The 14,214-nt window shown below is 42.2% G+C and overlaps 1 protein-coding gene across 1 annotated transcript in view; it reads left to right on the top strand.

Moving 5' to 3' along the window:
• T265_15045 (hypothetical protein) overlaps nucleotides 1–13,418 on the top strand; it is a gene marked incomplete at both ends in the record, with an annotated part of 95,683 nt that extends 82,265 nt beyond the window's left edge. The window contains 2 exons of the mRNA XM_009176341.1: nucleotides 2,790–2,869; nucleotides 13,320–13,418. Coding sequence (XP_009174605.1) covers nucleotides 2,790–2,869; nucleotides 13,320–13,418 — 179 coding nt within the window. The remainder of the gene's footprint in view (nucleotides 1–2,789; nucleotides 2,870–13,319) is intronic.
• Nucleotides 13,419–14,214: the final 796 nt, after the last annotated feature.

The raw sequence follows: 14,214 nt of genomic DNA on the forward strand, positions 1-14,214 counted from the left end.
CCCGGGTTTCCATCAACCTTATGTTCTACTTGAACCCGAATTCGACTGTTTTCGAGAAATACGCTCATTTGCAAATCGATTTGGTTTTTACGAGAGACTCAACTGAATCTCTCGTTTGTGATATTCAGTTGAGTCTCTCGTGAAAACCAAATTGATTTGCAAATGAGTGTATTTCTCGAAAACAGTCGAATTTGGGTTCAAGTAGAACATAAGGTAGACGGGAACTCGGGTACTGATGAGCCCACCTGACGAGCAGCAAGAAGGGCGAAACCGGTCGTGAGCTGTCGGAGAGTTTTATGCAACCTTGTGAGTAGTTTCCTTTATGAAAATATACTGCGATATCTCGAATACCGTGCCAACTGAATCATGAGGTGGCCTGTGTGCAGCACATTCAGTTGTAGAATATCATAAACGAGAGATTCAGTTGAGTCTCTCGTAAAAACCAAATCGATTTGCAAATGAGCGTATTTCTCGAAAACAGTCGAATTCGGGTTCAAGTAGAACATAAGGTTGATGGAAACCCGGGGACTGCGCCTACCTGATGAGCCCCAAGAAGGGCGAAACCGGTCGTGAGCTGTCGAAGAGTTTTCTGCAACCTTGTGAGTAGTTTCCTGTATTCAGCTTGCCCGTGATGAGCACATAACGTGTGATCCATCAGCGCAGAGAAGTTTAACAAAATCGCTCTCCTACAGAACAGAGTAAGTAGATTAAGTGCAGCAATTTGATTAGACATTAAAATAGATTGGACGGATTAACTGGAGTATTTCTAATGACCCGACAACACATAAGTTGTCCAATGCAAAGTGGGGAGAAGAACTTGTTTATTTGGAGTCACGGAACCCTCTTGGAAAGGATCTGACACATGCAAACGTAGTGCTTCTTTTCTGTGGAAAAATACTTTTGTCAGTGCTCGACGGATGCTGGCTCATTCCTTGTGTAGGGGTGGACTGAACTGGACTATAAGTACAGGAAAGAACCACAGTCCCATCTTTGAGTCGTTCAGCGCTCACGATCAACGGCGAAACAGTAGGACTACGCACGGAGGGAACTGATGTATTCAGCTTGTTTGGTTTTTAAGAGACTCAACTGAATCTCTCGTTTATGATATTCTACAACTGAATGTGCTGCACACAGGCCACCTCATGATTCAGTTGGCACGGTATTCGAGATATCGCAGTATATTTTCATAAAGGAAACTACTCACAAGGTTGCATAAAACTCTCCGACAGCTCACGACCGGTTTCGCCCTTCTTGCTGCTCGTCAGGTGGGCTCATCAGTACCCGAGTTCCCGTCTACCTTATGTTCTACTTGAACCCAAATTCGACTGTTTTCGAGAAATACACTCATTTGCAAATCAATTTGGTTTTCACGAGAGACTCAACTGAATATCACAAACGAGAGATTCAGTTGAGTCTCTCGTAAAAACCAAATCGATTTGCAAATGAGCGTATTTCTCGAAAACAGTCGAATTCGGGTTCAAGTAGAACATAAGGTTGATGGAAACCCGGGGACTGCGCCTACCTGATGAGCCCCAAGAAGGGCGAAACCGGTCGTGAGCTGTCGAAGAGTTTTCTGCAACCTTGTGAGTAGTTTCCTGTATTCAGCTTGCCCGTGATGAGCACATAACGTGTGATCCATCAGCGCAGAGAAGTTTAACAAAATCGCTCTCCTACAGAACAGAGTAAGTAGATTAAGTGCAGCAATTTGATTAGACATTAAAATAGATTGGACGGATTAACTGGAGTATTTCTAATGACCCGACAACACATATATATACAACACACATATTTATATATATATATATATATATATATATAGTGACAGAGCGTGAAATCAGAAGAATGATCAATTTAGACAGCACGACGCATCGCCCGTACCTGCATTCGTTAGCTCGAGTTCCTATGAGTTTTAACTACAGCTGTTTTTGACCTTACAACATAAGTTCATCCCTGTCAGTCATATAATTCGTGCGTTGCGCAAAGCCACAATTACTTCTTGGGTGTAAGCCTAAAGTGGAACCTGTGGGATTGGTTACAAAACTTGCGAAACCAAGGGATCCTATTTGCTTGCATTCTTTTCACTCCTGTTCGTCTAGTTCTTCTAAAGAAACTGCATAGACAGCTGTGTCGATTCACCGATGTGGTGATTTTCTGATCAGCCTTCGTGACCCACTGGATCATGACTGATAGACAAATGAGGCCAACTGCCAATTATACGCTCATATGGTCCGACTGCACTGTCACTTGTGCACGACTTACCACAAAGGATGCCAAAACTGATTATCTGAGATACCCGATGCCTGACAGTTTTCAACAGATCGGGTACGTGTTGACACAACATCAGCAGATGAATGAAGGTAGGGCTTTGAATGCGTTTGCACTTCGAATACGTTCGACTGAAGGGCATCCAAAAGCGGCCATCTGTATTTAAGGCTATTTGAAATGTCCGTGAGCCGAAAACACACATCAGTAGAACACAACAAGTCTTTCATTCGCAGAGGGAACCATGCTGTGCTTGATGAATAGATTACGCTTTGAAGGCTGTAGTCCCTGAAGGAAGATTTTTCCCTAAACTTGGACTGGCTCAGGACTGGCTCAGATATCGAATATTCCATAGCCTGACTTGTCTTCTTGATTAGGTTTTCGTTTGGCCATTCAAACGATTTCAAGATTTTCATCTTGGTGAATTTCAAAGACCTTAAGAATGGGTCGGTTCCCAGGTGTAATATTCTCTATGTTGTTGTGAAAAAATCTCCGGCGGCCCTTATTCTTTTTTACCCTTCTTGGAGCTCGGAAGTCCACTGGTGGCAAGGCCCCTGGGAAGCAGCTTGTCACAAAGGCCTCCGCAAGGGCGCGCCGACGACTGCTGGTGTGAAGAAGCCAGTGAGGCGCACATTGTTGGCCTTTTCGAAGACACCAACCTCTGTTCTCGAGTTCCTATCAAGCATGCTTCTACTGAAAAACCAAATTTGCCCAAGAGCAGTCATACACCAGCCTGTGTCATCGAAACGAATGTGATAAATCGTCTCTTTCCTTACTGAATTTCCGATGGCTATTCCATTCCTGTGAAAAGCCAAGAAAAAGGCAGTACAGCTTTTCCTCCTTACTGGAAGTTATCGGTATTATACATCTAACAATAATTCAGTCTCCAAGCAGCAGTCTTTGGGCTAGTGATTAAACAGTTAACCTTCCGGTCACGAACAGCTGATCAGCGGCGTGATTGACTCCATTTAGATCGCATGTGGTGTCACTCATTTGTCTAGCACGGACTTCACGTCATATGGTCCCTCGGTGACTGTGTGATGTACATTATGAGAATGGTGGGTGAGTGGCGAGTTAACCACACCACTGAGCAGCCACTACTGTCCAATCTAAGGATCATCTACTTGCTGGGAGGCTGCTGGTTCGATTCTCTGGATTTTCGCGAGGTCTAAAACAGCTGTGTTTTGCGTCTTGGCTTTTCAGCATAGAATGACTTCACTTACCTGGTGAAATCTTCATTGAAAGCATTACAATAGTTTGCAGCGTAACGTGTAGCGCCGATTTTGTGTACTTGGATGTTCAAGTAGAAAATGTGTACCATGGAGCATTGGAGCTAAACCACCATGTGATCCCCAACAATATTAAGACCGGGATAGGGTTGCTGAAGAGTTTTCAGTAACGGCGAAAACAATGTTGGATTCAGCTAGGACATGAAGTAGCTTTTGCGCGGCATTTCCGGCCGAAGAACATGATAAAAAAATATTAATTCGAAACTTTGTAGCTTCCCTCTGATTTGCTTGCTTAATCCTCATAACTCATTACTCAAATCAAAACGTACTTATGGGATATAGTGAGGCTTGGAAATTGTATTTCCATAACATTTACTTACACAGGGCAGTGATACTATTATCAAGTGAGTTGCTTTGATAGACAGCTGCGTATCCGATGGTATCCTAGATTTGATAATAATTATTAGAGAAAAATTTTTCGCCTTCGAATGCTATGCTCACCGTTTTTTCTCAACACTCCAGAGCATATCTAAAAAATGCATCGTTAAATTTCAGGTTATTCAGCTTGTTTTCGGGTTTCAATCCATGCCCTGAAGAGCGTAAAATCGAAACTCACGAGGTCTGGTCATTGTCAGAATCCATCTCGCTTTTGTGGATACATAATTCCACTCAGATAGGAATTTCCAATATATTTTTCCAAGAAATCTAATGTAAACGTAAGGTGGAGACCTCAGTGTTGTCTCGGCCGATGAGGAACACAGAGCTACAGAGATCGGTGAATTTAAATAAAATTATGCAGGCATTCTATATCCAAAGCCGCACTACGTGTCACCCGTAAGGTTTCTAACCACGATCGAAATTTTACCGTGAATAACGCTCATCTCCAAGTGAGATGTATCTGTCATCTTTCGTGACAAAAACAGTTCAAGCCGGAGAGCCTTGTTGAAGTAATGTGCCACCGGTATCAAGCAAGCCACTCTTTGGTAGTTAAGATGGTAGAAGTGACCCACTATGACAAAATCAATCGTAAATAGTAAAAATCAAATGGTGACATACTTCATACGTGCGATCATTGAAGATTTACTACTCCCCTCGATTCCATATGACCCTTCCCGATCATGCTAATGCGTGGCAGTGCATGGTAATGCGTCATCGGCAACGAACTGTGGATCGTGCCTGAAAAAATCTGAATCCCATCAAAGATTGAAGTTACCGAACAGAAAGGCCGCAACAGGAGGATGCTTTTCAGGCGATTCAAGGAAATGGGCGAAATTCGAATTGTTTAGTAGATATGGTAAGCTGCAAGCCGACTACTATTGTTAGGGCGGATTCAACTAAATCAAGTTGCCGTGAACAAGGTACCTTGGTGTGTAGATCAACGAAGTTAGTGACGTGTACAGGAGCTGTTTTTCCAAAACTTAATCCCCAAGAAGAGCGAAACCAGTCGTGGGCTGTTGACAAAGTTTCAGCCACCTTATGAGTAGTGCATTACGAATATGCATGTATTACGATATCTCAAATATCGTAGCGACTGAAACATGAGGCGGCCTGGTGCAGGACATTCAGTCGCCTGGAATCATCACAAACGAGAGATTCAGCTGGGTTCCAGGTGAGTCTCTCGAAAAAGCCAAATTAGTTTGCAAATGAGTGTATATTCGCTAACTTCGTGCAATTTGGTTTCGAGTAGAACGTAAGGTTGGCGGAAACCCTGGGACTGCGCCTACCTGATAAGCCCCAGAAAGGGCGAAACCGGTCTTGGTGGGCTGTCGCGGATTTTGAGCAACCTTATGAGTAGTGCGTTTTGAATAAAACTTAATACTGTTGCATCCAGTGAGTCAAAATTTTGATACTATTCAAACAAGAAGTGGGGCTTGATCAGCCGTCAGTCAGCCCGTATATTGTGCAATCACGAGATCTCCAAAAATTACTTGACAGCCCATTACCGATTTGGACCCTCTTGAGGCTCATCAGTTAGGCGGCGTCCGATGTTCCCTTAATCTTATACTCTAAGAGCAAACCGATTGGAGACGGCTCGCTAAATATCCTCATTTGAACACTCGTCTACCGTAAATTTCGTTGAAGAATACCATGAACGACAGAACTATCTGGGATTAAGGTGTTTCCTGTTAACATCTAAATTATTCGACAAAATACCGATAAGACTTCAAAGCAAATAGAGTACATTGAATCTGGCTGAAAAAGTAGCAACCATATTCCGGTTTGTGTTTTTAAAACCCTTGAGCATATTCTGTGCCTCTGGTAACAAAGCAAGTTTGTTTCACTGATGACTTCACTTTCTTCTGTTCTCAAACAGTGAATTTTTCTCAGTTCATTCTATCAAAAGCAGTCAAGTGCACGTGTGTACAACAACTATTTTTCTATATCGAAAGACACGAAAATATGGAAAGTGTCCTGGTTTTCCTATTGGTTATTAAATGAGTTATATTTCTTGTCGCCATCGTATTTGGTGTGGTAATGGATCAGTGGAAAACAAGCATCGGCCAACTTGTTCCAGAGGAGGGAAATTTTCGGTCATGATGTCGGTGAATGGATTGCAAGAAGGGTTAGGAACCACTGCCGTAGACGCATTAACCAGCTTCCTTTTGGTGACTGGTCCCACTTCAGTATATACGTTTGTCTTTGAGGGTCGAGTCGGAGTCCCTTAGTATGCCCTAATGCCTGCTGAAGCAAACTTGTCACGATGTTCTTCTACCGCTTGTAAAGGTCATTAGGATAGCGGATGAGTGGTTGGTGTTGGATACGCCTCTCCCTGACAACTCAACGTAAGTTGGCTCGTAGTCGTGAGGCTCTGGAATATAGCGACGCCGCAAAACGAGATTCTGTGTATATGCAAGAGTCAATAGACCTGTGGCCCTGTGCGCGTGCATGTCTAGACCCGCACGGTTCCCTCTACGCCCACATATAATGGCTTGACCTGACCTCACCCAGGATCAATTTTTACTGAGAATTTTGTATGGCCTAGTGTCCTGGACATGCGAACGGACCACTTAAAGTATACCGTCAATAGGAATGAATGCATTGCTCACATATACGACACGATTGTTGGGCGGCCATCCTGATAGTGTATTCTAGCTGGCCACTCACAAGAATGGAAGTTGATGCTCCGCGTCAACATGCCGTCAATCAAGAACACGTTCTGGCCCGTTTGTCAGCACGCCAACAAATTACCATCAACGTTGAGGTTATGGTTAAGTTTGGCAGTAATTGGTGAAATATCCAAATCTAATATGAACGAAAAACGGCCATTCTGTCAGGCCGTGTTCTGAAATGGAGGTCAAAATAGTTTGTGTAGAGGCCATCAGAGCAATGAGAGCAGTAGTATTTGTGAATATTCATTCTGACATACCATCCAGTTGATCACACGGTCATATTCCTGATCAGAAACAATTGAATGTATCACTAAGAGTCAGTGGTCCTAAAACAAAACATAAGCAGGCCTTTAGTAGCAGTTGTTCCATCGATCAAACCTCCACGAATTAGGCCGAATTTATTGTCTACAAAAACTGGCAACAAAAGGACGAGCAGAAGGTTAACAAATCTGTTGAGACTAACTCACCATTGCATTTGGCACGCCAAGTTAGGTACGAAATTAGTCGTTTTCTCCGACTGATCGTATTCATTAAAAACTCAACGAGTCAGGGAAGGTGCAAGTAACTGCTGCCTACATGATAAAGTTGGGTAGCACTTTGGTCAAACTTTGCTTGTGCACTGTGGGATATTCATTACATTTTCTCACCTACCTGGAGGGGATGATTTATCGCTATGAGGCGATCTGTTTCTTAACAGATGATTTGAAGAACTCCGAAAAATAGCAGCTTCTGGTAGATGACATCTTCTGCAGAGGTACTTTAGGTTGTTACCACAGTGGTTGACTGTGGTCATTGCTAAAAGATTGTCACTTGCCTACAGGAGGACAACAACATAAGGAAAGCTACACTTACTGTTCAAAAGGTTGAAATCGAGCTCTTGTCCTCAAAAGAATCAATGTAACGTCTGCTCAGTGGGAGAGTGTATACTTCTGCCCGGGATTAGTTGATTTTTGGGAAGTCATAGTTAAGAAGGAAGGCAGTTTTTGTGCAGGGATACTACTATCAGGTGTGTTGCTTTGATGTACAGCTGAGTAACTACTTTACTAAAGTATACCATTTAAGCCACCCGAAACTCGATCAGCGATCATCATAACCATCTGTTTGCATAGATGCGGGTAAGCATTTTGTCAGTCAACTGTGGCGAGTTAGATTGATTCCAACCTTAGCCCGTCAAAGAATATAACTTGATGCGCGATAACATGCAACAATTCAGAAGTTTAGTAAATGCGGGCACCTGATTTTCACCCGGACTAAAAAAGCTGTCAGCCTGTTTGCCATGGTCCAGCGACTAGGATCTTCAGAGGGAATATATATTATTACAAGCATTCGGGTTAATGCGTTACCTGGTCGCGATACACATTTGGGTCAAGAGCGTTCTTCGACGTTTACAAGACCCAGAAAAGGATGTTGATCCACTCAAAAAGGAACATCAGAGGCAGGCTGTAACCTCCGTACATCACACAGTTTTGGCTACCGTGACCAGTTTCTGGGTCAGAAAGCTGAGTCTTGATGGAATCAGTGCAACCAAATTGCCTAATGATTGTTTGACGGAAGGAAGAAATTATTTCGGCCAGTCAGGAAAGTTTAAGGACAAGGCCGAGAACAACTGATTACCCTGTACAACCCGAATAATACTGCTTTACGTTATTTTCCGTCAAATCGTTTCCGTTACGCAGCCAGATGTGGCCGGTGGACGTTTAGTTCTTTCGGCTAAATATAGAATACGGAGATAAGTAATCCAGTGGTTGCGTGTTTTGCCAGTGCTTCCAAAGTCAGTAATAATGCGCTCAACTTCGATGACCCGTCATTCGAAAAATTCTGCCCTAGCAAGGCAAATCACTTGGTCAGCATCACGTGATTATTGATACGAAAATACACCGAAACTCGACAACTTATCACGCGTAGCAGATTTTAAGACAGATCTGTTTTTCAGACATAACGAACGAATGCTGGATTGGGATTTATCGAATAAGAAACTGTGTTGAACGGTCCATTCAGTCGGAAATCAATCTTAGCTGTGTGGAATTGATATCAACGCAGCTTATCGTCATTTTCCGATACTCAGCTCCCACTTTCAGTGGAGTGGAAATAAAAAATCACTGGATAAAATATATGTTAGTAAACGTCTGGAGATGTGACTTACTCCAGAGCTCAATCCACTGGGATGTTTCGTAAACTCATGCGTGGATGATAGTCACCGCATAAGCTGATCAACACAACTAACGTTTGGTGACCGGTAAACGTCTGGAGATATGACTTACTCCAGAGCTCAATCCAATGGGATGTTTCGTGGATGATAGTCACCGCATATGCTGATCAACACAACTAACGTTTGGTGACCAGATCTGCTTTCCTTCGAAGAATGGGTGCCGCGAAAACGATAAGTTTGAACCGATTGGCGAGAAATGACTTTGTGATATCAAAACGTTTTGCCGTCAGTGATGTTGCAAAGTCGAGATGCTTGATTCTAAAATACTTGATTCTAAAAGGCATAGGTCACCACCACAAAATCAGAAAACAAAGCAACCTGTGGTTGCCCATAACAAACTTGATTTATCGGATCTCTGTCACAGAAGCTTGCATTTATACTTCTCTTGCAATGAATATGACTTGGTTCCTACTTACGTTTACGCACCATTAAAAAGGAAGCTCAGCGTTGTTGTGGTCATTTCGCTGTTACTCCAAGTAGTGTTCATTTGGCATTCATTTATCAGAGAAGTGAAGCATGCCAGAAAGGTGAATATGTGAACAAAAGCACGTTTGGGCAGTGTCAAATGTTGATTCGATAAAAACTGGTGTGAATAGTAATGGATTCGCATACGGAGAAGCTTCCACCTATATATGACAGGTTGACAAATCACAGGCGAATTCCTACCTGAAATACCCGAATGCTCCAACGCCTATTACCAAATCCAATGTGGGCATTCGGTAACAAGTAGAACGATCTGTCAGTACAGAGCCAGTGAATCAGAACCTAAGATATTCAAACTGAAATGTGCCACTTTCCTTGTGGCAGGTACTCAAGGACTCCATGGGCCAGTAACTCTGCACAGAAAATAGATTCAACAGACATTATACTGGAATAGGGACACTTTGTGGCTAGATTCTTGCAGCTGACGTTTTGCAAACATCTTTTCTCAATGCTTTCTATGCGCAACATGACCTCCTCCTTAGATGCCATGCTTTTCTCGAGCAGGAAAGCGTGTTAAGCACAACAAATTAATGCTGAGAACACCATATGCTATCGTCTACTGCTATCCTTCAAGGTGAACCACTCGTCTGAAACGTACGCGATAGCGCTGTCGTTCAGGTGTGATTTGGTGTTCCATCCCACACCAGGGACATGCCAGATATGTGTTTAGCACAGATTTCGGTTTTGAAAAACCTCTGTAGACGAAATATCTAACGATGCTTGGGCTTCGTGGATGGATATCAATTATTAAAGGTCAGACTGAGGATGACACAGAAATTGTTCGGCTCTCGAATGCACAAAGGCAGCATCCGCCCAGGCTGAATTCGATAAAGAAAAGGCTATAAAACATAGCATAGTCTTCAAGGTAGTTTTTTAACGCATTTTTTGACAGAATCTCTTGTAGAACAATTATTGCTCGCTATTATTCTTAATTAATAATTTTCTGTGTGTGCACGACAAATTGGGTCACTTTTCAATCTTTGGTCAACAGTTTTATTGAACTCAATGAAATCCCGAGTGTTTTGCGGGTATCCATTAAAAGACAAGTTTGGTTGGCAAGTGCGCTCAAGAGGCTAAAATTATCTAACATAATTCTCATTACATACACTAGAAAGATCACTGTCAAACGGGTGTACCTTTAATGACAGCATTAGGCCATTAGCAGTAATGAAGCTGAGGCATTGATGGCGTGTTTACGCACACTCAAGCTATAGGGTCCACGGGTCCAAAGCAACAAACGTTTCGATGAAGTCTCGAATCAAAATGCAGTAACGGATGATTGGATTGTCTGCAAAAAACGACAGTTTATATTGTCATACCAATTGACCGAAGATGCCCAAGGCAATAATCGAACATCAGCACTCACGTTTTAACTACCGGCCTCATTTGGAGGGCGCTATTTTAGACTAGAAACTTGGGGATATCTCACAGTAAACTGATAAAAAGCCTTGATAAAACAGTTGCGTAAATGTCACATTGTTTGCTGGAATTTAAGCAATCAGGATTTAGAAAAAAACATGAACGTGGAGCTTGACTACTACTCGCATCTCTTGCTGACCTGCTGAGCTGAGGTACAGCTGACACCATCCCAATTGATAAACGTACACGTGACTTAACGCGTATCAAAAGAAATGCGGAATAGACACTACTACATAAATGAACCGTATTCGACGTGGTAAGGAAAACAGACAGTAGCATATTGCTTCAGTTGATGGCATTTTGGGGGCAGCTTATATCAGATGAAGCAGATCCAAGCGAACTAGTTCCTGGAAAACAATAATTGAACAAATACGACTGAATGCAGTGACCGAAAATGTTCTGTCGGCGGAATGAGTAGTGTATCATAAGTGGAATATAGAACAGTGGCTGGTCGCAAAAAATTGGAATAAACGGCAATAATCAGGTTGCGACATGGTTTAACCTGAAGAATATGCGAGGATGACTTCAGCTAGTAAACTAATACAAAGACCACCGAAGTCAATTGTTTTCGACGCCTCAGTTCAAGAGCTTCAATTGTCCATAGGAAACCGATTTGTAAGATGGAGCCAAAACGATAATTTGAACAAGAAAATAGCATTCCACTGCATCGCTAGAACTTGGCCCTCTTCGAACTAACAGTTTGGCGCATTTTTTCTCGTTTCATGTAATTCGGATATAGGACGGCAGGAGAATTGGAATGCCGTCAGGCCGATGATGATTTTATCCATGTTCCTCGCAATCAAGACAAAAACTACTGGAGTGATGAGAAAGTTTGATTCATGGGTTGATCCTCACCTAACGTACATCGTCATACACCGACGACCCCAAAATGGTTTAGATTTAACATCGCTTTTCCTATGTTTCGGTACCTATTTTTTGTCTTAGAGTGAATTATGAAAATTCACTGATCAAGGACTACGTTTTATATCACACGTATCCGTAACTTGAACCTCTCTACCCGAATGGACCACTTTTGCGCTCTGCTCTACATCCGAACCAGGAAGTAGTATTCATAGTAGACTTCATGGTCTCTTAAGAAAAACAACTCTAAATGTATCTAGTCTACAGAAGGCCATATTTAAGCAAAGCTAAGTAGTGGACCGTCAAGCGCAAGTCAAGCATTATTAGTAGTGTATTACGTCTATACATGTATCGTGAAATCACGAATATAGTACCAGCTGAAAAATGAGGCATCCTAGTGCAGCACATTGAGTTGCCTGGAAACATCAGATGGATTCCAAATTTGTTTACAAATTTAGTTTGGAGTAGAACATAAGTTTGACGGGGACTCGGGAACTGCGCCTACCTGACGAGCCTCAAGAAGGGCGAAACCGATCGTGGGCTGTCGAAGAATTCTCAGCAATTTTATGAGTAGTGTAGTACATCCCAACGTTTTGTACAATTCTCTAAAGAAATCTAAAAGATGCACGACAAACTCATTTTCTCACCTGCGTAAGTACTCATTTTCACAGTGAACCGCCAGTAATCCTGAATGCTTCTTCATGGAGATACACCTGTTTAGGGGTGCTTTGGTGGTACAACCAGTGAAAGTGGTATTGCATCTTTAATCGAAAAGCAGCCGGAAATTAATTACACTCTGTCCAAAAACCATGACTTCTTTGGAAACAATAGAAAGTGTTGCTGGGTGATTTAATTGACTTACTTTTGACTGATATGAAAATAAAAATTCAATTGACACGTACAGGAGCAGCTTACCCATATTTGTCCAGAATGGTTAGCGTATTCTGAGCTGTAAGTTTTGTGTTGAATACAAGTTTGGCATTCGCCATAGTGACACTTTTAGTTAACCTAAACTAGGTAACTCTGATTTAATAAAAGCTGAAGAATTGAGGCTGTAAAGTGCTGTGTCCCAGTTCTAGGCTAAGGTTTTTTTACAAATTTAAGTGATGGAACATAATCATGCTAACAATCGGAGTACGTTGACACACTTTATGGTAAAAAAAACATCCTAGTGCATTCAAGCTGTTTTGCACTTTGAAGCAGCGCCTACTTGGGTGGTGAAAATTGAAGTGTTACAAGAGGGATTTTTGAATACCAATAAGGAATATCGAATATCGGTCGATGAACAAGTTGTTTGTGTTATGTTACACAAGGTCTCTCACGCCAATTTCTCGTTGAGAAAAAATATATATTGGAAGTGCTATGGAATATTGGTAGCTAGGGTGATCTGCTTGGTTTTTGTTCTGTTCATCGAGCTTGGTAGTTGGATTAGGTGAGCTCCTCTCAACCCCGCACTGACGATGTTACCTTGATTGATGATAGAATGTTTGCAATCCAGCTGCCAAGCTCGGCGAACAGAACAACAACCAAACTGAAAGCATGAATAACTTCCCTCAGTATTTGGTACTTTATTTCATTACTTTTAGTCTCTTCTGTGTTTTCAACCATATGCCCTACGTCTTACTGGTCGATATTTTCCTTATGAATACGTGGCCTTGATTTTATTGATATGAAGAAGAAGCTACCAGAAAAGTCGCTCCATTTAGCATAGGCTTAACACCTGATATGAGCTTTATACATTTACAGATTAGCGAGCACTATAACTGTCTAGTGACTGGTTTGAAACTTCTAGAAATCGGCCAAGCTCCTCTGATCAAAGGAGCAAATCAGGGTCGTTTAATCAAAGTAAGATAGTAAGCATCTGTACATTGGCTTCACTCCTGTCCATTTTACTTCATTGTAGTAGCTTGTTCCTTGCGTGATTACTGAAGGCTATGTCTAAGGGAATCAGACTAGGAAGACTTGATTTGAAAAAACTGATTTCCTCCGATCTTTGCCCGGATGTTCGCAAAAACAATAAACAGGACTTTTTAAACGAAGGTTTCATGCAGAGAGTTTGGAATAACTGAACAGGAAAGACCCAGAAACATTCCCTAATGACAGAAAGAAGGGAAGTATAACTCACAACTTTCATGTTTTTCTATCAGCCAGCTCCAAAATTACCATGTTTTTTAGCTCTTTGATGCCCAGTAACCCAATATAGGAAGTTGAGTGGCAAAACTTTTAAATGCCTTACGGCTTTGGTGGTGTGCCTAGTCTTGATTGTGTTACAGAATACCTCAACTTGGATGCGATGTTTGGTTGTTGGTTGAGTGGATCCCACTCAATCCCACACAGACGATGTCAATCCCATTGAGGATGAAACGTGTGTAATCCAAATGCCAAGCGCCGCAGACTAACTGCCAAGGTGCCCCCTCATTCCACAGTAGAGTGAACTGTCTACTACCCATAGACATGAGTTTTATTACGCGTCAGCTAACGTTTGCCTCTAACCTACACCTCTCAAATGAGAATGAGGCTTTATGTTTGTACTCGCTGAGAGCATCCAGTTGGCATGCTTCACATGGGAAAAGCATCTGGTACGTCTTCACAAACCAGTAGCCTGTCACAATACGCTCAAGAGAGGATGGAGCCCGAAGCG

This window comes from Opisthorchis viverrini (assembly GCF_000715545.1).
Source record: "Opisthorchis viverrini unplaced genomic scaffold opera_v5_327, whole genome shotgun sequence".
NCBI classification, from domain to species: domain Eukaryota; kingdom Metazoa; phylum Platyhelminthes; class Trematoda; order Opisthorchiida; family Opisthorchiidae; genus Opisthorchis; species Opisthorchis viverrini.